The sequence below is a fragment of the Strix aluco genome, chromosome 1, assembly GCF_031877795.1.
Source record: "Strix aluco isolate bStrAlu1 chromosome 1, bStrAlu1.hap1, whole genome shotgun sequence".
NCBI lineage: Eukaryota > Metazoa > Chordata > Aves > Strigiformes > Strigidae > Strix > Strix aluco.
In genome coordinates, this window is record NC_133931.1 from 86,872,666 (window position 1) to 86,898,189 (window position 25,524).

The window sequence follows — 25,524 nt, forward strand, 5'->3', positions numbered from 1 at the left end:
GCGCTGCATGTGACATATTATAGCAAATAGTAAATACGTTTTAGTGCTTTACATCAGAAGTTAAACATACCAATAGTAGTATGTAAAAGCTGTGCTTGAAACAGAAACCTTTTAAATGCCTGCAAAGGGTCATTTTGGTCAGGAAGACCTAGAATGTTTATTTAATTTTCAACTGATTAATAACTGTTCAGCAGAATTTAATGTTTCAAGACCTGTTTCAGTGAGCAGCTTCCTGTACTTTGCAGCTCCTACAAGAAACGACATGCAGTTTTAGTTTCTTTTCCTTAAGATGTGTAAGGGACTGTCAGCCATTTTGTCTCAGCATTGTTGTTACACCATTACCACCCCGCCCCCCCCCGCCCCAAGCCACAGCATGGTGTAAGATGGCAGCTGTCTGTTTCAGCACCGTGCCACTTCATAGTCCAGGCCCTGACATCCCGTTGCCGGGAGGACAAAATCTGCCCTGAGCTAGAAAAGCTGCACGTGCGCACAGGGCCAGGGGATGAGGGGGACGTGCAGAAGCTGAAGGCATCAATGGCCGATCCCCGCCTTGGTACAACCACTGTGGACATCTGGGCATGAGCACATGGGGTAACACAGGGCGGCGAATGTGGCAACAAGCCAACTAGTGGTGGAGACTGGATAAAAGGGGCTGCATGTTCCTCTCTGGCTAAGCTTCTCACCTGCAGTAGTTTTTCACTTGCCTTCTCTCTATCGCGTGCTGAAGCTTTTCGCTTGCTTGCTCTCTCCTCATCGCCTGCTGAGCTTTCTCTCCATCCGCCTGCACCGGGACTGGACCAACGGAATGCTGCTAGACTCGAGGTGGTGGTAACTAGTATTGCTGCATCTGTTTTGTTTGCTTGCTTGGGTATTCAGACTTTTCCATTCTTCTCCCTTCTGTCCTATCGCTATTATCAGTTATTTTGTTAAAGCTTACAAGGTTTGTGCGGCATCTGACCTTGTTTGTGTCTTAATCTCACTCTTGGGATCATTTAAGACCCTCCCCAATATTGGATATTTGGTGAAAAAAAGAATAATGATTAAAACAATCTCATGTTTTTCAGAATCTATTTCAGCTTCCATGCTTTGAATTTCAATTAAAGACCATTAACAGTGTTAAACTTCTGTTTACTAGTATTAAACTTTTTAAGTATAATACTTATGGTCCAAGGAGAAATAAGAACAGACTATCCAACTAGCTTGAAAGATGAGCAAATATAACTTTTAGGGATGATACCCCACTTCATTCACTATAGCTCTTCCAGTTATCATGACTTTTAAAATTATGCAAAGTATGTATAACACTGTACCCGTAGAAGTGAAAAAGGTCCTGGACTGAGCTTAGTGTTTAACTTCAAGCTGTTGTCTAACAAGCACATTTACATATGTCAATCTAAGCCACAGATATGTCTACCTAAGCAAGTTAGTGTCTTACAGTTCTTTTTATGTGGCTTGCCTCACTTCTCTGTTTGGAGTCTTGGGGTCTCAGAGAGTGGTTTGTGTCTTCTTGGGACCATGGTTCACTGTGTTCACCAGGGCATGACTTGCCACGTGACTCAAGGTCTTCTGGCAATTAGTTATGAATGGATGTGTGATGTGAGCCTGGAACTGGCACAGACTTCATTGCCAGTGAAAATCTGATGCAGATACAAACCTGGAGCTGTGGTGCTTCCCCCATTTTTCACCATACCAGCTGGTAAAGAATACCAGCTGGTAGTCCATTTGATTACAACTAGATTAGCACTGTTAGCCAGACAGTTTTCCCTAGCGGCACCCATACAGTCATTGACATTCTCTGAGCTCTTTTCCTTGTGTCCAAGTCATACAGTAATAAATACATAGGACACACTGCCTTTTGGTTCTGTGAAACCAGATCTCTTCTAAGCTAGAGTTTGAATGACACCACTGTTAGTTAGGCTACTTTTTCATCTTTTCAGGGTTTTTTGATTCATTTTGCTATCCTTGCCTATATCCATCCATCCATCCATCCATCCTTCCTTCTTTCCTTCCTTTCTTTCTGACCTACGCATACTGTATCTCCTCTAATACTTCACTTGACAGCTTGAGGTACCAGCACCTAATGAGACCCCACTGGTTTTATGAAACATGTCTCTTGCAGTGCTAGGTGTTTCTGATTGAATGAACAGTCCTATTGACTTCACCATTTTAGAGAAAAAGCACAATCCCAAAGCAGTCTGCCTGTTTGATCTTTAAGGGCAGATTTTAAACAGACACATTCAAAACGTCCAGCATTTCTTCTTAACAGAACAAATACTGACACTGAGCTCCCCAAGAAGGGAAAAACTTCCTTGGAACATCTACCCTCAGCTCTGTTGGATGTGGCCTGCACTCCTAAAAAAAAAAAAAAAAAAAAAAAAAAAAAAATTCTAAAAGAACAGTAATCCATTACAGTACTATTTCACTGTGAAGAACTGGAGTTTCACTGTAGGTTTCTGTTCTTCCTCAACCTTTCCAAGATTTGTCAGTCTAAAGAGGCAACAGGGAATGCTCACTTCAGTATTTCATTTACAGTGCCTGGCACATCTGAGCAAAATTACAAGCAGATAATTTGAACACTGGGGATCATTGCCTTAAGCAGTTGTGTTGAGTATGCCCTCAGTATGCCCTACCCAAGTGACTTAACCCCTCTTCCCTTGTTACCAGGCAACACTTTTAAGAAACTCATATGCACAGACTTGTTCAGGGCTGGAAATCCACAGCCTTTGAACAAGTGTATCTGGCTTTGGTTTCAGGCACACAACAACTGTGGCTTCTTCGGTGTTCACTAAAAGACTGGTGGATGCTACAAAGCCTTTGCATTCCTCAACGACTGTCTGTTAATTCTGTCCTGTGTCATCCAGCAAAACCCAGTGTCTTGTAGGGTGTGACAGTCTGATGAAACCATAGTTAATGTCTCAAAGATCCAATAAAGAACTTTGGTAAAGGAAACTGTTTATGTGGAAATGCCAGTGCTGTACAGGTAATGGCAGGAAGACTCAGCAAGAGGAGAGGGTCATGAAGAGGTGGGACCACACTTTTCTGGGGTTGAACTTCCCTATCTTGGGTGACTCTGTAAAGACCCAATAGAGTAGCCTTTTTCATAATGCATGTGCGAAAAGGAAAGGCCAGACAATGGTCATACCTGCAGGTAGAGTGGAGTAACTCCCCAACGATCCCCAAGCCCACCGACCCATTTCCAGAAGAATCTGAAGGTATGAACTACGCATGTACCAAACCAAGGAGAATTCCAGAAGCATAGACTGCACATGATGCTAATTAACAGTATGAGTCCAAGTGCCCACCTGGAGGGGGGGGGCAAGGAATTATAAGAGGACATGAGTCAAAGCCCTGGGTGGCTGCACCCCTCTGGAACTGGACCAACGATGGAACCAGGACTGGTGAAACCTTCCTTTTTGTCTTTCTCTCTCGCTCTCTTTTACTCTCTTTCTCTCCTTTTATCTCCCATTCTCTATCCTTGTATCCCTGCGTACAAGGCAAGGCTTGTCAGGGCATGTTTAAGGCTTGTTGTGGCTTGTTATAAGATCTGCCACTAGTTGGTGTTATGATGTAAGGTTTGTCAGTGTATGTTATGAGGTTTACTGCTTCTTGCAGAGGTTACAAGGCTTACTGACAAAGTTTCATGCCAAATATCTGTTGTGAGTGAATAAAAATTCAGTTTTGTGAATTTAAGAATCCTTGGTGTCGTTTCACCTTAATCCTGACCCTGGAATGAGCAAATCTGAGTCATCATCCCAAGAAATTGGGACATGACACAGGGATACATCCAGTAGAGTAGCTAACAAATAACTCATTTTTTATGGGAATAAAAACTTACTATTCAGCCAGGTCAGCCACCAGTACCTTCTGCTACTGTTTAATGAAGCAAGAAGTCACACACTCCAACATACACAGAGGTTTCCAAAGGAATAGTCCTTTTGCAAACAGAAAATATAAACCCTCTGTACACTTCAATTTAGGGTAAATGATGAATCTAACCAGTTGTAGTCATAAACTCCTTGCTAAGCTGGATCCCAAAACAGTTTGAGAAAAAGTTTCATCTCAGCACTCACTGAGAATCAATCAGCTTCCAGGACAATCTTACAGGAAGTTTTTGATACCTCTGCTGTTATGGAAAAACAATGGTTGTACCATGTGTTTTGAGAAACCATCATAGTTCCTGTGCTCTGCACTACAAGAAGAGGTAGAAAAGAACTAGCCCTTCAAAAAGAAAAGAAATTGAAATGTGTTTTACTCTGACACTCTTGACCTGTGCTGAAATATCTAGGAGCCCACACCTGTATCCCTAAAAGCAAGCTTTCATATCCTTGCCATAAATTGATGCCTGAAATAACGCTCCTCACTGCCTATGTGCTAAGTCTTGCAGAGAAAGAAATAAATTTCTAAATCTTGTTGTCCCTCAAATGTTGATTCCACTACACTGCAGCGTCTTCAATAAGATTTCTGAAGTTACATAGCTATGGACAACTTGCTTTTTCCATCCCGTAGAGTTACACCAAAAAAATACCAAGTAGAAACTGTTAAAAGACAAGCTGTCCTCTTTCACCTTGGCAGCTGAGTCCTAGACACGGCAGATCACAATTAATTTATTCAGTTTGAAGAATATCTTTTCTCCCTTTTGATTCTTCTTTATTGATTCCTGTCACAAGAATCTGCTCTAGATGAAAAATCAACCTGTACAGAACTTCAGTGCCACAGAGCTGGTTTCCTTCACCTGAAAGGGAAGGAATTTTATGCTCAATCTGACGCTCACACCAAATATTAAGCCTGCATATGAGCACTTTCAATTAAAAATCCTACTCTTTAGTCTCTCGTTGCACCAAATGTCTTTATAAAAGAAAGAATTATGGTAGAAACACTCTTCAGGAGTCAAAATACAGAAGTTTTTAAAAGGTTTTAGTAAGTCTTCATCTTACCACTACAACAGCAACACTTCATTGGAATATTTTTTGTCTGTGTCCGATATTATGGCAAACCCTTTGAAATGAAGACAACATGGTCTTTTGTATTACCCTCTCCAAAACCAGTATTCTTGGTAGCTGCTTCATCAGAAGGAAAAGTCCATTCAAAATTCCTGCCCAGGACAGTTACTGTCTTTCATTTCTTTCAGAAAATTGTTTTGTTTAATCTTTCCTTAAAATGGACTGTTTCTCCAACAGCGACTCTATGCACGTCTGATCTTAGATAACCTTTATGCTTTTATGTTAACAAAGCAGGGACTTTTAGGAAAATGCATCTTTTGACTTCTGATGTCAAATTCTACGTAAAGTAGTTCTCATTGGATTATGGACTATACAAAGCAATACTAAAAATTCTAAGCAATAAGATGGAATACTAGCAATAATAACTTAAAACAATGTATTTAATTCCAATACATAGAGCTTTAACTAGAGTACAAGCAACAGTTGAGGCTTCCTTACTTTACATCTTTATGACTATGGGTTCCATTCACACTTCTGTTACACATTACTCTTGAGGTGTCTCAAAGCAATGCCACTTTTGGGATAGCTGTCTTTCAGGCTTTATCCAGTTAAATATGTGGGACCCTCCTTCAGGTAGCAGTTCTGTGGTATATTATCCACAGTATCAATAGACACAGATAGTTACTAAAAGAAAATGATAGGCTACCAACCAGTAACTGTTCTTGAAACTGTGTCATGTATGTATACATTGCTAATACTGCAAGTCCTTTCCTCAGAATCCTGTCTGTGTTGCGGTTCTCGAACTGAGACAGATTAAGTGAAGTTGACATGTTCTGCCCTTTACACCATCAAAGATAATGGGTGTGCTTAGAAGTATGCAATTATGAATACTACCAGGATAATCCTTTCTAGTAACAGTTCTAATATGGCACATGCAAAATTATATATAAATTTATGTGCAAATATATGATAAATTATCTCTGAAGATACTAAAAACCACTGCAGTGTAATTAAGAAATTCAGTCGCTCAAAATACTGAAAAATTCATGTCAGTTGATTACTCAATAAAACTACTGTGATGAAAATTGCTGGAAAAAGTCACTATTTCAAAACAGAGTGGGAAAAATATTTGCAAGAATAAAAAAACCCCCCAAGATCTGGTGAAATAATAAACTTTATTGTGGATGAAGAATTTATTTGTAAATTTATTTTTGAATGACTATGTATTAAGACACTCCTTGTACACAGTAGTGCTTCCTTTAGGTGACAACTATTAGAGTATAATTTTTTGATTTAAAAGAAAAATGTCTTTTCCAGATTTACTCAAAATAAACTGAAGCTTTTCAGAACAAGTTTGAAAATGCATAATACTTCGTAATTGCACCACTTTATTTGAAAAATAATAAATGGGCCTCCAAACTACATACTAACAAAAAGAAATAAAAATTATTCATCAGTTTTCCATATGTTAAGAAAGAATAATAGAGCCTACATAGACTTTCTGCACAGAACAAGACATAAATGAAGTATTAACCATGACTCTAAACCCAAATATGAATAAAATGGCTTTTCTGATATGAGGTTTAAGCTTCTTTTTAAACATCCTTGCATCTGACACTGGGAAAAGTACTTTTCTCAGAATTACTGTCTTTTAGTACATTTTTGCAAAGATAGCTCGAAGATAAATTCTGTAATACATATATAGGTCTGGTTTCCCACACTGCTCTTTTTTATGGCTTCAACCTTTACTAGAAATTACAGTTGTAATTATTACTTGAGGTTCTGCACATACAAAATTCATTTATATTGTTTTGATTTCTACCCTCAGGATACTGTGCATTACATGAAGGAAAGGATGACCATCCTTTCTTATCATAATAATAAATATTGACCTGAAACAACCGGTGAATATCCATAATCAGTCAATATGTATTTTGCCACCATTTCACAAGCATGTTGACTTAAACAAGGAACTCCTCAGCTGTTACTGGATTACATATCCCATATATTCACTGAACCTCATTTCCATCATATTATTCTAGTAGAACATTCTCCAGCCAACTTAAATAGTGAATAAGTGAATGCATAAATTCCATTGTGAATTGTAGATACTGGTTTCAAGAGTAATATTCAACAGTTTTCAAGCTCCCTTGACAGATGTAAAGATCCAGGAAACAAGAAGAAATATATCAATTGTGAGCTCAAAACCCAAGCAGATGTAAATCACAAATCCAGATGAATCTGGTAGCCTCAGTTTTGGAATTTCTGCTAATTCTTTCACTGGCATATTTGTCATCTAACTATTGTTGTCAGTGTTAAAAATCACACTTAGTACTTATTGTTGACTGAAACCTCTCCATGACAAACATTCTCTCCTAGTCATTGGCCACAAATCACTAAGTTGTTCTCTTACTATCTCACATAATTTCCAAACATCATCTCCAAACATGTTGCAGAGAAATTAACAGGAAGGTGGCATTTTATGTCACCTACCTATCCAAATCATATTGACTTTGTATAAAATCAGATAAAAGGAAACATCCAGAAATGTTTTGACTATACAACCCAGATGGCCTTTGGAAAGGTAAGTGCAACATCAAGGAAAAGTGATAGCTACTATAAAGTTTATGTACTATGATTTTAATAATGAATTATTTTTTATGTAATAGTTTGAGAATTTGGACTATCATTAACATAATCAGTTTTTAGGTCCATATATAATCTTTGTTTCCTTTTACTTCCTTTGTGTAAAACTCTCCCTGTACATATACAGTGCTATGATACTCTTTGTTTTGCATGTGTTTCCTGCACTTTTCCCAAACTTGTCAAAAAATACTATAGGCAACTTTATATACTCAAGTTAATTTGAAATTTGCTTGTTCAATTTAACAACTTTTTTGCTCTAAGCAGAGAAGAAAAGGTGAAAGTGCAGTCTTAACTGCTCCTCAAATTTCTTCTCAGTTCTTTACTCTTTATTTGCCATTTTACTTATCTTTACTTATCACTTCCCATTTGCAAACACGTGTTTTCTCTCAGCCAAAGCAGTTCTGTGTTTATTAAGATCACTCTCTTTTTTTCTAATGCAGATGAATTATCCTATAAAAATGTTAACCATTTCCCCTCTAAAGAGTCTTCCTTTACTCATCTTGACTGGAAGAAAATTAAGGAACAACACTCACACTTTACGATTAGGATCATAAATATTCAGAAATAATGCACTAAAAAAAAAAAAATAATCAGCAGGTTTCTGAAGGAGCCTAAATAATTTGAAATTCAGGGTTCTTTGTTAAGCTTTTCATTTCCTGGGACTTCTGGGAGCAATAGACTTCCAAATATAATAGCAAAGTGTTTTGATACAGTGACAAACTGAAATACAAGAAATTCTCTTTAAATATAGGAACAAACTTTTTTCTGAGTAGGTAGTCCAACACTTGAACAGGTTGTGGATTCTCCACCTTTGGAGATATTTAAAATCTGACCAGACATAGTCCTGGGTAAGCTCTAGGTGACCTTGCTTTGAGCAGGGGGGTTTGAACTAGGTGATCTCCAGAGATGCCTTACCTCAGCTATTCTGTGATCTTCAACAAGTATTTCTCTGCAGTAATTTACAAGTTCAAAACCAAGTAAAAATTTAAAATCTGTATTATAGAAAATTAAATTTCTGTGTTTATCACCAACCATTGGTGCTAACTGGTAACCATTACTGCTGACACAGACTTACATTTTCAAGCAAATTACCATTTTGAGTTATTTCCCTGTACCTCTTTGCATATTATTGTGGCATTAATCATTATATATTTTTCAATAAATCACATGGCAAAACAAAAGGGTCAACTGAAAATAATTTAAAGGACACTTCCAGTGTCCTTTATGCATGCATCTAGTATACTATGCAGTCATACGTGCACTTATACTGACTTCTGCTGTGGTTCACTTCCCAACCACCTCATTTCTATCACACAGTTGTTAATTAATTTTAGTCATTGCGGTTTATTGAAATTCATGGAGAGTAAAAAAAAGGAAGAATATTTTTTCTTCAAAATACGTTGCATTTTTCAAACATAAGCACAAAAAAAGAATACATTATCTTGTGTGAAACATAAAATATTCAAAGAGAAAGAGTTGAAAAAGAATTTTATAATGAATTATAAAATATTTTTTCACAGAAGAGATACCAAGTGGGCTGTTGGTAGGAATGATGTGCTAAAGCAAATAAATTTATCAAAGATACCTTAATTTCTTTCATTCAAATATTTCTGTCTAACTTTAACTAGCAACATTAATTTAGTGATTCTAACAGGACAAAAAATATATATATGTTGCCTGGAAATCTGCTTCTTATGCATTAGAAACATAGAAACTAGGGCTCTGTAGAAAGATAAGTAAACTTGACAATTATACAGAAATCTTAATGAGAAACCTACCTTGCCTACATACTGATAATCAGATCCTGTGTATTCCTCTAAAAGAAAAAATTGGTTCCACATCCAGCCTCGCTTCTGGCGATGAATTGCTTTTCCATCATTCCCTGATGTACGTCCTCCAAAGCTTTTGGGTCTGACATCAGGAGTCCTTCTGAACAGCATTTCTGTATGGCAGGGATGTGGCAGCCACATCCAGAGCAGCAGAAGTAATAGGACTTGCTGTACTGTCATAGTTCTCCGCTGCTGATGCTCTTCAAGCTGGTCAGCAATGGAGTCTACAGTTTTGTTTTTCTTGACTTGATTTTTATGTCTCTAGTTGCTGATACAGCCAAACAGTTTCCAGCAATTCATCTCTGAACTGTACATAATAACCAAATCCTGAAAGTAAACAGAGAAGAGACCACGTAAGTTGAAATGCATTCACTCCTTAGTGTCCAACAGCCCCTGCTACTGTACCCTGTAGATACAAAACATTATGACATAGAAAGCAACCTAGTTAGGAATAGAAGGGTTATCCAGACAGGGAGTACACTGTGGATATGTTAGGTAGCTGATGTCAAAACACTTCCTAAGAAGGAGTAAGAGTGCCCTGAGATCATTTCCCCGTGAAAAACTTTAGAAATTTCTAAGAGTGTTCTTTATATAGACTGGGGGATTAATATTACTGAAACTTACATATTAAATACTGCTGCCTTTACTTCAAATGTTTTCCACCCAATTTGACTTAAAAGCTTTCCAGTGTTTTATTAATCTTACTGCCAACACAAAGTAGTTTTAGAAATGAGGAAATGGTAAAACACTAGTTCTCCGGGTATTTTAAATGGTAAAAGAGAACATCATATGCATCAGAAGAAATACAACATGAAAAGAAGTGAACTTTTAAATAGAAAAATTTCTTTAGATGATCTTGCAATATGGACTGATGGAAACTTAGCCGTAAAAATGTAGGATGTATTTCAAAAATGAGGGCCTGTTTTGCAAGTATCCTGGAGAACTGATTTTAGAAAGTACTGAAATTAATAATAGAGAAGACAAGCCTCTCCTAACTCATCTTTGTTTTGTCTCCACTTTTTTTTGTTTTGTTTTCTTTTAGTTTTTCCTTCTTCTGACAGAACAATGAGATATTATTTCAGCCAGACAAATTTAGCCAGGTTCTCTTCACTTTACTTCTGTCCCAGCATTTACAGAGTAACACTTTTTGCTAGTGAGATCATTCAGTAATGTTTTTCAGTAATTCATGAAAATGTCAGTAATTCATGAATATTTCATTATTTCAGTAAATCATGAAAACCTACGATTTGTCTTCTTAATAGGGTATAGTTTCTGCAAATTTTAATCAGGGTGGGTTTTTTCTTTAGCATGCCCACAGAAAACAAAATACATGGATGGTGGTTGCGGTTCCTTCCTTGTATATTCTTGTACATGTGGCACAAAACTCAAGTAGTAAAAAGCTTGGGTTGTTTTTTCTTCACTTTTCTGATTTTGGTAGATAACATTGCACACAACAATCCCATGTGTCCTCTGGTTTGAATAATATTATACAATAGCTCACTATCATCTTTTTTATTTTTTGAAGTAGAGCTATGTATAACTTTCAGAAATTCTTTCTGTGTTTCAGTTTGATATTCATGTTCTACTTAAGATATTTTCAGTAAGCCTGTGTTGATTAAAAGAGTTTGTAATAATATGTCAGGGCTTTAGAGTAGAAAGCCTATGAAATGTAGTGATTACTTACAGTTAACTCTGTGTGTGTGCGTGCATATGTGTGTGTGTGTTAACAGACTCAGTTCAGGAACCAGCTTTTGTATTCAGAGTTAATTTGTCTCAGAGAATGTTTTTCCCTCTCCTCCAACATTTGGAAGTCTAAAGTACTTCTCAAAGCCACTGCTTTCAAGGACTTTAGCACAAAGGCTGTTCACAGTAACTCAGGTGTTCATTTCCATTTGTCTAAATAAACACCAGGTTATGTATTGTTTCTTTTACCACTTCTAAAATTTTGACATTTACTTGATCTGTGAACTCTGAATACTAGAACAAACTGTTCTAATATAAACCACTAATAAAATATGCTGAATTGTATCAGCATGTACAAACTGGAGATGTTGTCCTCCACCTTGGAAATTATTTGTCACAACTCATATTTATGTTCTTTTGAAACAGATGTATATTGAGTGGGAGAGGAGGGCTATGATTTATTCTCAGATACTTAGAAATGTTTCTTCTCAAAGATCAAAGGAATTTCAAACTTGAAATTAGCTCTTCAGGATATTATCAGTTTTTCCTATAAATTGGAAAGCGATTTTTTTTTTTTTTTTAAAGAAGGTAAAATGTTTTCTTTTTTTGGTCTGGCATTTTTTATTCTTTTTTTTTTTGTCTTCTTGTCACCATCAATATCTATATTCCATTAATCATACATTATTATTTGATGTAGAAGTGTTGTTAAATACCTCTTGGGAAATAGTCCTTCAATATTAGGGGTTGTTACTGAATTTCCTTCTTGTTAAATTAGGTCACCAGAATGAAAGCTCAGATGAAATTTGTTAGAGTTATAAAAGTAGCTAATGCACATGGACTTGGCAAGCATAGCTGCTTAATGCATGTACGTACCAGCAAGGTCTTTTCCCCCCTTTGAGACTCCTGTTGGGAGTTCAGCTTCCTGCTTTAAATGTAATGAGTCTGATAGTAATCTACACTAAAGCAATAACATTTACCTTTAAAAATAAACTAGCAAAAAAGAAAAAACAGACTGAACTAATAACAAAAAGCACTGGAATAAAGGAAATGTTTGAAGAGAACTAGATGAAGGAAACCTTTTAATATATAACTACAGAAAACAGATGGAAGTCCCAATTCTGTAATACATCACGTATCTGGGTTCTGTGCTACCCTGCCAGAGCTGTAACATTAGTAGAGGAAGATAAATTTATGATCTGTTTCTTTAATTCCCTAAAAAACTAATTGGAAAATGTCTAAATTTTGGTGAAAATCTTATCTTAGAAGAGGGTCTGAGAACCCAGCAGAATTGTAATAGTTTTGCTGGCTTCAAAGTAAGTATTTTTTTTAAAGAACTGAAATAGGTTTAAATAGGTTTAAATAGCTTGAAATGAAACTCTTTCACCAGTGTATATCCTCAAATCTCTCTACCTCTTCTTCCAGAAGATCACTTCTCATTTTTTTCCCACAATAAAAAAGAAATAGAGAAAAACAAGCAAACAAAGAAATCAAAGCTTTCTAAAAACTATCAAATACATGCAAGGTTCCATATTTCTGTGTAATATTCTTCTAAATTACATTAAACTTACTACAGAGGAACATTATGCCCAACTCTGCTCTTGTTTACACAGGTTTTTGTTTTGGAATTATTTTTAATGAGTTTTCTTGGAACAATCTCTGGTACGGATGAGATGGATCAATCACCCCTGAAGCTACTAACCATTTCACCACTTTCCACAGGTTAATCATTTCTACATCTCTTAGAACTTAGAATACATTTTTTTTTCAATGCAACACTAACTGTATTCATGTAATTTCAGATGTAACTTTTGCAAAATTTGGAAAACATATTTTGCTTGCTCAGTCATACAATTCCCCTAATAATACTAAAACATACTTTATACTGTTTGAAACTCATGAGATTTAATGGACATATAAGATAGCACATGAATACCTTTAACTGATGCCCTTCTCAGACTTACATTTACTGGTTGCTCCAGAAGGCTACTCTTTTACAACTGAGATGCTATTTCTTTAGTGTACAATTTACTCTTTTTGCCTGTCCTGCATTACTGTATATCTGCTTTTAAAAGTCAGCAGAATTAAATTTAAAGTAAAAAACCTAATATAGTTCAAAAGCTTGAGGGTTTTTTGGTTTTTTGTTTTGTTTTGTTTTAATCAAGAAATATTAGTAAACCTCTCTCTCTCGTGAAATGCATATTTGAACAGCAAAACACTTTACTTGTGATAGTTGCTATTTATAATTTTTTTCTGTATTTAACCTTGGACAAACTTGAACTGAATTTTAATTCTGTAACATTTCAAAAAGCTTGTTTAAAGAAAGATATTTAAGCAATGCCATTTCTGTTTTCACCATTTCTATTTCAGTGGGGAGCCATTATCTATTCACATCTCTAATCTTGTCTTTCAGTCCTTCTTTGCTATGTTTGTACAAAAGAAAGATATTTTTGGAACCGAAGATGCTTCACGACAATTAGGTTAAACTACACTGGAATTTTATGAGGAGTACAATCTTTAATTTTATTACAACTGAAGACACTGAAGCATATTTTGTTCTTGTTTTGTTATTGATCTGCAGAGGTGACACCAATAGAGTTATTCTTCTATACAGCCACTGTGAGAAACTTCTCATATTTTCTGCCCCATTTCTTCCAATCTTTGGTCCCCCTCCAGCCGCAAGTATAGAGCTACCACGACAGGCTGCAGACCCTCTTTCAAAGTAGCTAAAGCCATCAGCCATGAGACACAATTGCTGCCATTTTGGTTTCCTCCTTAAAGTAGGTAACTTCATAAGGTGCCTCTCTATTTCATTAGAAGTCTGACTCCTGGCTTATGATGTCATGAACAGAATTCAAAACTCTGGCTAGGTTTTGAAATAATAGGAACTATTTAACAAGCTAGTAAAAATGGAAGTAGGAAGGCAGCTAAGTGCAGAAAAAGCTGCATTGTCAACGGACCTCAGAAGAGCCTCCAGCTCAGCTAATTTATTTTAACTTATTTGCCATCATTTTGTAAAAACCAGGAATAAAGTTCTAAAGCTTTAGACCACAATATGATGAAGCAAGTACTTTAAACAAACACCTTTGCAAGAGATTCTTATTCAAAACACAACAAAATATTTCCCTCTGTAAGCGTAACTTATAGCTGTAAGTTATCCCTTAAAGGAACAAGATGACAATACTTTCCATAAAGGTTTTTAAGAGTACTTGAAACAAACAAATGAGCTCTTTCAAATGATCAATTCTTAATGGATTCTTATCTCATCATTCCTTGTATTATAGATTTATGTTCCTTGCTTTGTCTGTTATATCCAAATGAAATTGCCTAAAGCTGTTCATAATTTAATTGCGTAGTTCTGAACTAAGGATATAATTGGTAAATTGTCAATAAGCTGCTTATTTCATAGCCTCCAGTGAAACACACACTGCAGTGACCACGCTTTATAACATGGATTTGCAAAGTAGTCAGCTATACCTTTGAACTTATAACTCAATCCTCTTTACAAAGTCCTGCAACCACTGATCCATTTAGGAATTTGAATTGAGTATAGCTTGATGCTAAACTAAAAAAAGGAACTAACATTTCAGGAATTACTTATTTTAATTGGTAATACTAATCATATTCCCCAATCATCAGAACTATTTCACTCAAGTGAGATTTTTTGTATTATTTTCATAGTTCACAGAGAGAAAGACTGAAAAACAAGCAGAGGAAACAAAAGAAAAGGAAATACTAAGTATTATAATATTTGCTACAAGAGTTAAGTAATATTTTAGGCAAGAGAGAGATTACATAGAAGAATTACTTATGTCTTATTTTGGAGCATATTTATATAGTACGAATCCTAATTGTTATTAAAAAAGCAAGTTAACATGCATTATACTGATTTCACAGTGGAAGATTAAAGATTCAGTCTGCCTTCCACTGGTAGTTCAGTAAATGTGATATCCAAAAAATGGGTAAAATAACCCCAAGCAGACAGTAAACTGGGGAAGAAGAAAGCATTAACACCTCACTCCCCCCAGTTCCCCTGCTGCACTGAACTTTGTCCTCCTCCCTGTAACAATCTTTGGATGTCTCACCGACACCCTTCCCTGTTCTTCTTAAGGAAGACTGAAACCCTGAGTCTTAAGACACAGCGGAGCATTGAAAGGGTGAGCAGAACACCATAGAAAAGGTAGAAGATATTAGCATAACAATTTTGACTCTTTATTAATGAGGATTTTCTGTATTAATTAGATTACTTGGATACCTTACAATAATTCTTAGCTTTCTATATGTGGTGAATTTACTTTTTCTCACAGCAAGACGTCGAGAGTAGTGCACTATTTAAATATGTGTCCAGGTTTGAATATCACATTTCTAACATGTAAATAATCAGAAATCAGGCTAGCAACAAAGTGTTTAGGAAAGAAAGTGTTATTTTTGAGGAAATAACAACTACACCTATTTGTGTAGTGTACAGGAAGGAAAAAAGATGAAGAAGGTGGTAAGACTGTAGTTTTCAGAAACTCTGTTAAAAATAAGAAATTATTCTCAATACACACCACAGACAGTATAAGCAATTGACCTCAATCACAACAACGAAGATTTAGATTAAGCATTAAGAAAAACTTCCTATGCATTTGCAGGGGTAGTTGGCAGCTGAGATGAGATGCAACTAAAGGTTTAGAAGAACAGTCTGAGTGAACTGCTTTCAGAAATGGGCTGCCTGCAGCTGCTGTGACCAGAGGATTTCTCAACATCTTTACAAGCTCTGTCCTGTAGAACTCTATCCCATCTTTTTCCATGTCATTATTTCTCCTCATTATGTCTTCCTATGTCTGGTGCCAGTGTTACCAGTGGCGACCCTATTCTCCTACATATGAATATGTAGTATTCATTCCAGCTCAACCAATTCTTTACCATTTATCTGATTTCATCTCAAAAGCAGCTGTAGATATACTGTTGTGGGTTGAAAGCAACTTAAATTCTCTTGCTTGTCAGCCAACATAGCATTCCTTTCCACATCAAGTGATAGTCCTAGCCACACGGTTCCCTCCCTTTTAGATAAGGCCTGTACCAGTCCTCTGAATCTCCCTCTGTAAGATTTTGGAGTTGCTGTTATCCCATCAATTATCTGCTATATTATTCCAGATAGAGAGTGAATTTAACTCTTTCCTACTCCATCCTGAATTCATCCCATATACTCCTTCCTAAATGATTATCCCCATTGTGTTTAGCCTATGGCCACGCTGCCTTTGAAAACATCCACATTCCATTATTAACAAACTTTTTTCTTTTATAAAGAAGGTAGTCCTCTACTATTAAAAACAAACAAAAAAAAAATCCAAAACCAGTTATAGCCTTTAGTATTTGATTAGGCTTCCTTTTTCCTTTCATTCTTTGTTTATTTAATTAAAAAAGAAACAAACAAAAAACACCTCTCATAATCTAAAAAAACTTTAAACAACCAACTGTTCTGATATTTAACATACATGCTAGGGGAAGGGGAGAAAAGAGTGATGGTGGAGAGGAGGACAATGACCTGTTCTGATGGAAAGCAGCAAACAACAAGTTCCAGAATGTTGTTTTCTTCTCTGAAGAAGTATGGAGTAGGAGGAAAATAGTGATTTATCAGAGAAAGTAAATCTATTTGCATCACTATAGCATTGTAATTTAGACACAAGAGTATATGCTATTAACACCCCATTTTGTTTTCTTTATTCATTACAATCCATCTTTGAAAGACCATGATTTTTCTGAAAATGAAAAGATCAGAAAATTCTGTCTGAATGTTGCCAAGAGCCAAAACTGAGAGATCATAGAATATCGAGACCTGGGGACTTAATATTCTTTCTCCCTGTACTGAAGGGTTTTCCTGAACAGGGTGAATTGTAGTGAATAATGCTGAACAGTTACAAAAAAGACATTCTTTTCCTTCAGGGCAGGTGGAATTTTAAATCTCCTAGTTTTTGCTATCCAATGCTTTCACCTGCCAGCAAACTAAGCCTTATTAGAGAAACAGAATAAGCACAGACGCGTGCCAAGTATCTAAAAACTCACCATAATCTCATCAGGAGTTTATATCTTCAGCCCAGGCTGAAACTTTACAGCTTCAGAGAGCAGAGACAGTTCAGTAAAGCATAAAGAACTGGGGCATTGAAAGACCGTGCCTGCTTACAAAACTGTGTAATTTAATAAAGTGTTCATTGATGTCTACACAGTGGCTCCTCAAACTTGTGTTAGTGCCTGTGCCTGCAGCATGGACAGTCCCATTCCTGCTAATTAGATGATAACAGAAGGATTACATTCTTTCTTAGCAAGCAGGAAGAAATGGAAACAACCATTTCTCATGTAAGCTCACAGTTGAAATATAAGAGAGAATCAGATTTTAAGAAAGTTTGTTAAAGCATATGATTGTATCTCACACATTCATTAAAGTGTAAGTATTAAAAAATGCACTTTATTATTCACAAATCCCATAAATGTTGTATTTGGCATTTAAAAAATAAAACTTGAATGACAAGAAGGTATATTTGCAATGCATTTGGAATATTTTACTTTAAATATTTCTTAAAGTGCTTGGAGTTTCACCTTGTGTTCAATTCCTTTATGATTATTTTAGCATATTAAAAAGTCCTGTTAAGAGTTCTCTGTCTTGTTATCAGTTTATAGAGAAAAGTAAAAATCCCTTTATGGGGTGAATGCAGTTTGTTGGGCCAGGATGACCTGAAATTATGAAGAAAAAAAAAAAAATGTAATATAATTTATTATACTGGTTTGCTATGGTTGGATAAAATGATCATAATTTCTTCACCATTAGTGAGTCAGAATTACAGAGCCTCCTTTATAACTTGTCTGTAAGTTATTTTAAATGTTAAATCATGTTGAGAAACCTCTTAAGAATATACTATGTATATGTATAGTGAATAATAATCTGTAGCCTAACGTACCATCTACAGTGCACTGCAACAAGATGAAGTACTGTAGATCAGGTATTCAATTTAGGCACTATAATATACGGTATTGTGTATGCAAGGTGTACAATGTATGCATGATGATAAGAGCTAATTAGAAGATCACATCCTACTTCTCCCAAACAGTACTTGCTTTGAAACAGTACTCTGCAGGCTGCAACTGACATCTTTTAAAAATTAGTTTTACACCAGGAGTAACTGTAAAGACCTGCAATTCACATCATAAAAATTTACCTTTTTTGCATATCTCAGTAATGAAAAGGATGCATCTTGACTAGTTCTGAAAAGAGATATCTGCTCTTAAGTAGCATATTACCCTTACAATAAGGCATCACATCTGGGCACAATAAACTGCTGATGGACATGTGTCAATTAGAAACTTCAGAGGTAAGGAAATTTTCTAAGAATGCTTCTGTGTACTGTAAAACTTCACCAGCACTGTAATTATACTGACACTTAGAGAGCTCTTCACAATCAGTATATACTGGCACTGCTATATAAGAACATAGAGGCAGACATTGATCAGATAAAAGAAATTATGCACATTCTGACTCTGGGCTCCACACTTGCATGAAGGCTGTTCTGAATGCTTCCTGAAATATCTGTATATTTCTATGCTTTATACATTATCTGTTACTCTCCATCTTAATGGAAAGGGAGATATACTTGTGGATTTCAGAAATATTCTCTAAGCAAATCTGATGATATTTAAGAACATACAACTTTTTTTGACTTGTCTTTCATGGTTGCTGGTTATACAGAGATATATGTTGGTTTGGTGGTTTTCTATGTGCTGTAGCTTAATGGTTTTTGATGTTGACCATAGCATCTGAGAAAATGGTAATAGTATAGGACTATTACAGAGATGGTGTGAAGACAGTTACTGAATTTGTGGTGAAAGCCAATAATGAAGTGCCTACTTTTCCCATCCAGATGTCATCTATGTAGAACAATGCTTCAGAAGACAAATACTTAAAAATTATTATTTCAGGAAAAAAAACAATGTACTGAAGAACACTTGTAGTATCCACCTCAATAATATGAAGAGGAACTTTTCCTGACAAGAACACTCACCTGGAGAAAAAGATCACTGAATTCTACATATGTTTTTTCCCCTAATGTGGTATGTTTCACACACTGTGCTGTACTCTTTTCTGATAAATACATGGGTGGAAATCAGCAACCACTTTGCTCTGAAATGAACTTTGCACAGGTAATACTGAAGTGCTACACCGAGCTGTCACAGGAGACACATTTTTTTTCAAAATAGTCATTCCATCTCTGATCTTTCACTCCTGACTTTCAAGGGAAACCAACAAAACACTTTTCAAAGATAAACCTGAACAGAACTTCAAAACTCAGCTGGAAGCCAAAAACAATGGGCTCAAATGAATTTCTGGTTTTATTGAACTTTATAATCTCTCTCGCTTCTCTTCTAACCTCTGTACATCTTCAGGTTATAACCTACTTAAGTCTCTCTTTGAGAGATAAATACCTTTTTTTCCTCTTCAGCACCCTTCTCATACAAGTCTATTTCATTTGTGGCAACTATATATATGTATATATATTTTTCTTTACAGAGTTCATGTAATTGATAGCTAATTAAAACTAGAGAAATTGTCCTCAACTTTTTTTAGTCTTTCGTTAGTCCACTTTTTCTATTTCAGATCTAAAAAAGGGCCTGTATGCTTGAAAGAATGTAATTTTTTTCCAAATACAGCCAGACAGTATAATAAAATATTTTGACTTTATTAAAAAAGCTATACCTCATCTGCAAGTCCTTGGATCATTAGTTACAGAAACACTAACAGTCTTTATGTCATTCATTACTGCTTCATCCAAGATGTAGACAAGGAATATACTCTTTTCTATTACTCTACAGAACAACAGTAATAAAATACTATTCTGTTATTCTAGTCTGTTATTCTAGACTGTATGAATAAGAAACTCACGTAAAGACAAAGTGATCACCTGAGACTGCAGAGCAAGTATGTGACAAGCAAGTAGTCAAATTACATCTTTTGAAGTCTCAAGGTACAGTACTGAGTGGTCTTTCATTTATCCTCTTTGGAGAGGCTTCTATTCTATATCCTCTATCCTGTTTCAAGCCTGTTTGATGAAGTCATCAAGTTTATGAATAGTAATGGCTTACTATTAGTCAAGTGAAATCATTTGGCCGCTCAGTGATCGAGGTGTGTGTGGTAGACAAGAAAAAAAATAGTAAGCTCCTACCTGTAGGATAAAGTTATGTTCTAAAGAGCTATAAATACACTGAAATTATTATAGCTGTATAACTCAAGTAATAGAGCATTGACATAATTGAGTGTGGACTGGTGAGCAACTAGAAAATGGAATAACAAGCAGAATCTCCTTACTCTGTAGGAAGACTAACAGTGTTTTACAGAAGTTATCTATGCTATTATGTGAGAGAGGATGTGCAGACCAAGAAGTGTCCATATGTCACTTTCAAATATGAATAAAATAAATTTAAAACTTGGTACCAAGTGTCATAGTTTATGAGACTACATCTGAAAACATGAAGTTGGTAACCTATTAAAACATAATTGTCAAGGACTGATAAATAATAGAAGAATGAATCATACAGTGTATAAGGAACTGTTGGAGAGATATACAGGGCAGACATTGTCCTCCAGAAAGAAGATGCTGAAAATTGAAAACACTGAAATAGTAAATGCTTCTTAGGTACAGGTGACCAAAAACTATCTGCTTTGCTGCCCCAAATGAAGAAACTTGTGCGAGATGAAGTATTGAGTGAAGTTCTGTGGGTAAGCTTAAGCAGGCCTTGTCTTCAAAAGATGTGAGATTTGACGCATATACAAATGAATTACAAATTCCTGAAATTAGTGCATGAGCGGTTGTATCCTGAAGGTCTAAGCATGGTTCACAGTGTCTGGAGAATGAGACAATACATATATTTGCAAACAGGAAAAAGTGGAAAGTGAGAGGAAAAACAGACTGTAGAGAATCAGCATCTTCCATTTCTTAATCTCTTCTCCTACCCCAAAAACTTGTTTAGCAGCAAGTAATGAATTAACAACATCCATGGTGTACAGCATGAAGATACTCCAGAGTAATGACATTTGCAAGGAGAGGAATCAGGCAGCAAGCAAGAAACTAGCTCTGACTCATGATACGTTTTAGAAGGAATGATTATCCCATATTGGTATGTGTGCATATTTATTTGTTTTAGCCTGGGAAGTCAAGATCTTCCAGCATGAAAGTGAATTGACACAGTGATTGGACTTAAGAAAGCCTGGAATAATACCATGTAATGATAAATAAACTTATTCTTAAAAGAGCTGTAAAGGGGAGAAAACAAGAGAATGTCTGGGAAATTTCCCAGACCTCGGCAGTCAGCTGAGATGCTTCCTGGTGGTCTGTGCAGACTGTCTGAAAGAGGAAAGATGACAGACAGATCCTTAAGAAAAGTCTACTGGATTTGAGGTTTTGAATTTAAATTTTGAATTTATTGTCATGGCCAAGCATTCAATTAAAACACCCCCAAACAAATAAAAAAGCAAAAGCTTCACCTACAGTTGTGGTATTAAATTTTCTTTTCTTTTCCTCCAGTTTGTCCTATATCATGGCATCAAGCCCACTAAGTGCTGTGTGTAGGTGATATATTGTAAAATACTAACTTTAAAAATTGTTAATACAAGAAAGGAGGATTTGTTTAAAAGGTAGGGGCTTTTTGTTTTTTTCTCCAACATATTTTCTTTCTGAAGTGTGACTTCATTAACTCCAGAATCATTCACAAATTCAGTACAGATGGCAGCTAATCAGGCAGAGATGTTAACCGACGCCATTCTCCAGAAGACTGTTCTGATCACCAGGTCTTGGGATCTCTCACAGCCCCTTTCACTGAAATTATTCAACACAGTAGACTTTTTCATAGTTGATGAAACATAGGAAAAAAAGGTAAGGGAAGATGGCAGCTGCCCAGTAGTCATGCCATTCAAGAAGGCCTCAAAGGAAGAAAAATCAAAGCCAGGCAGAATATTATATTATAGTTGTTGCTAATCTGCATTCTGGCAATCTCTCACTGCTCTTGCCTTCTGCTTGCAACACAAATTAATATCTCCAGGAACCACACAAAAAACCTGAATAAAACAGTGCTTTCATCAATTATTTCCGAGGTGCTAACACATTTTGAAAACATATTTTGAGACTTGCAAGACTTAATTTTTCATATAACAATCACAAAAACCTCCAATTACCCATGAATTTCAGGCTAACCTCAGTGTTCTATTTAGGGGCTTCAAAACTGAAGTGCTCTAAACCTGTGGACAACTGAACAGGTTGGTCATGATCCTTCTGACAGATAAGATTGTCCTCCTCCTTTTTCCCAAACCCAGTGACCACTAATACCACTCTGAAGTGATCATCCAGCAGACTATATTAAACACTTTGACAGTACCTAACAGAATATAACCTGCATTGGGCACCTTTTTTAAGTTTGGGGTTTTTTTTGATGACAGAACGGCATAGAGTATCATCTGCACAGTAACTTTATTTTGTAACATTCTGTAGTGAAGAGAACAAGGTTTCAATGTAATTTACAGATAATAAACTTCATACACAAATTCTTTACTAGATACAATGCAGACAATAAAAGGAATTTTCTTTTACTGTGGGCTTTTGGTATTTATAAAAAAAATGTTTGGAAGGTGAGAACTTAGGTAAGGATTACTTTGGTGACAGATGTTACGTTTTTGTTCTTACAACAGTTTTTGGCCAACCAACCAAACTTCCAAACTGGAAGACTGGAATGTAGTGAATTGGCAATCAGCAGATGAGACACAGCAGTTGCTGGAGAGTTTTCATCCTTTTCACTCAAAAGAAATGAGAAATTCACCTATTGGACAAAAACTAAGATTGAAGGAAAGGAAGAGAATAGTCATGTAAGCAAAACAATGGTCTGTAGTTATTTTTTTAAATTCATTAGGAACTAAGAATAACATAAAAAGGTCAAGATGAAAAAAAGCTGGAGGAATACAGATACAGTTGGACCTTTTTGATAGATTTTAGTGTTATGCTGGTTTCTTTCTCAGCTGAATTCTGTGAGATAATTTCAAGAAAGACTTTGGAATCAGGATTACAAAATTGGAGCTCTTCAAACAGTAATGGCTTTATCACAAGTGTTATCTGACAGGTGGCTGGATGGCTGATAAAATTTTAAGTTATCCAGTTCTGGGGGCAGTTACTTGTTTATTTCATTTCTATGTATGTGTGTATGTATAAACTTTGCAGACATAAGGATAATATACAGCAAAGTGTATAATAGTGGGAATATTATATGAAGATAGGAAAATATCTGAAGGGAAACAGAAAACTAAAAACATTCAAGACTTTGTTTTGCTTTTTAATTTATATTTTATTATTAATTCTGTTCAATATTCTGTTTCAAGTAAACCCACTTCTATTCTGTTTCTCTGACAAGTCCCCTCTGATCAATTGCATTTCATTTGTTCTTCTGGTTTTTAGTTTTTCTTTTCCCTTCTGTATCATTATAGTTACAGATTCCTTTTACATGGCTGTTGGAGATTTGTAAAGTAGCAACCAATATTAACTATTCAACCAATAATGACCAGCCTTCCCTGGGCCTTGTCACATCCAGTGAGATTATCTTTTGCCTAACAGCTCTCTTAGTCCAAACAGAAAATGCAAAGGTGAAAGGGCCTCTACTAGGTAGTCTTTGCCTGTCCACATCATATACAAAGTGACAATGAGTCTTTCTATTTTGCTCAAATGATTCTCCAGCTGCACCCACAACCACCAGAAAAGAAAATGCAAACTCTGTATATGTTAGCTAGCAATCAAACAACTAAAACAGACTGCAAGACAATTTAAGGATACTGTATTACTATAGCAAGGTAGCTATCATGGTCCAGTGAAAATGGATTCATATGTTATAGGGTTATCCAACTCATTCTTTTGTTAGACAACAAGTAGTTTAAGTTAAAATTATATATTTCCACAAATACAATTACCTAAGAAAATCAAAAATTTTCCTGATAGATTCTGGTGTAGGATTATCCCAGTAAAATTCAATGATTTATAACAATATACATGATCTACTGTGAATTCTGTGGTTTTGCATAAACAAAGAATTTTTATGATGCATGCAGTATTTATAAAATTTTCCTATTATCTCACTCCTTTTTCTTTTTGGTATTTTGAATCTAATATGAATAAATTACTATTGTAATTGGAAACCAAATTTTTGTAGTTTAATTATAACTGAAAGTCAATTAGGAGTCAAAACATACTTCTGTGTGAAAAATGTTCTTTGTATTTAATGTGACTGAATAACAATTGTACATAAGAATTACAAGACATTTAGATTACTAGAATTCTTTATGTCTGTCAATTATTACCTAGTCTCCATTTTTTTACTTCTTTTTAGAATTAGGCACTGTTTCATTACAATATGCACAGCTAATAATTTGAAGGTTTGTTTTAAACAACAGTCTTTTTTCAAACTGAAAAATTATCAGTGACTAATGACATATTGATCTTCAACACTTACAGGGTACAAAGCAATTTTTTCTACAAAAACTTTTAAAGTGTTTTTACAGGGGCTTATCCCTATCTTGTGCTGTATTATATGCAACATTTTAATATTGTTTCTGAATGAGTGATGCTGTCTTAGGCCATATGTACAGATTTTCCTCTACAGAATATTCTTCTGTAAACTTACCAAAGGTCTAGAACAGAAAGTGAGGAGAAATCTCTCTTGTAAAGATCACAACTATGTAACCATGAGGAGACTGCAGAAAAATAATTCACTAATTGCAAGAGTCAACAACCTACTCAAACAACATGTCTACTCAGTGATAAACAGACTTCCATCCCATCCTGTCCTCATAAATGAAAAACTAATGATGTAAATACCACCTAGTATCCTGAGAAAGCTGCCTTGAACAAAGGTGTATTCTTAGGACAACTGGTATTTGATAGCTCTCTCATATTTAAAAGCAAACCCCTTCAAATCTGCATATGTGAAATATATATAAATATATGGGGCATATAACCAAGATATTTTACATAGAATTTCTTGACACTATAAACTAATAGCTTGGACAGAAACAAAATGTTTCTGTAAGACAGTATTTTAAAATATTCACTTAGCTATGGCAAAAAACAAAGAAATCTCATCACTTAATCCCACTAGATGCATAGTAATAATAAACTAGAATGCCTCAATTCATTTTCCCATTGTATTGTTTTGGGTGAGATAGAGTTAATTTTCTTCACAGTAGCTTGTATAGTGCTGTGTTTTGGATTTATGACCAAAACAGTGTTGATAACTCAGGAATAACTTTTGGTCGTTGCTGAGCAGTGCTTACACAGTCAAAACCTTTTCTGCTTCTCAGACTGCCCTGCTAGTGAGTAGGTTGGAGGTGCACAAGAAGTTGGGAGAGGACACAGTTGGGACAGCTGACC

The 25,524-nt window shown here is 35.6% G+C and overlaps 1 protein-coding gene across 1 annotated transcript in view; it reads right to left on the bottom strand.

Moving 5' to 3' along the window:
• Positions 1-25,524, bottom strand: part of CDH10 (cadherin 10) — a 105,033-nt gene that overhangs the window by 57,206 nt on the left and 22,303 nt on the right. The window contains exon 2 of the mRNA XM_074826496.1: positions 9,365-9,742. Within this exon, the coding sequence (XP_074682597.1) occupies positions 9,365-9,595 (231 nt within the window). The 5' untranslated portion in view covers positions 9,596-9,742. The remainder of the gene's footprint in view (positions 1-9,364; positions 9,743-25,524) is intronic.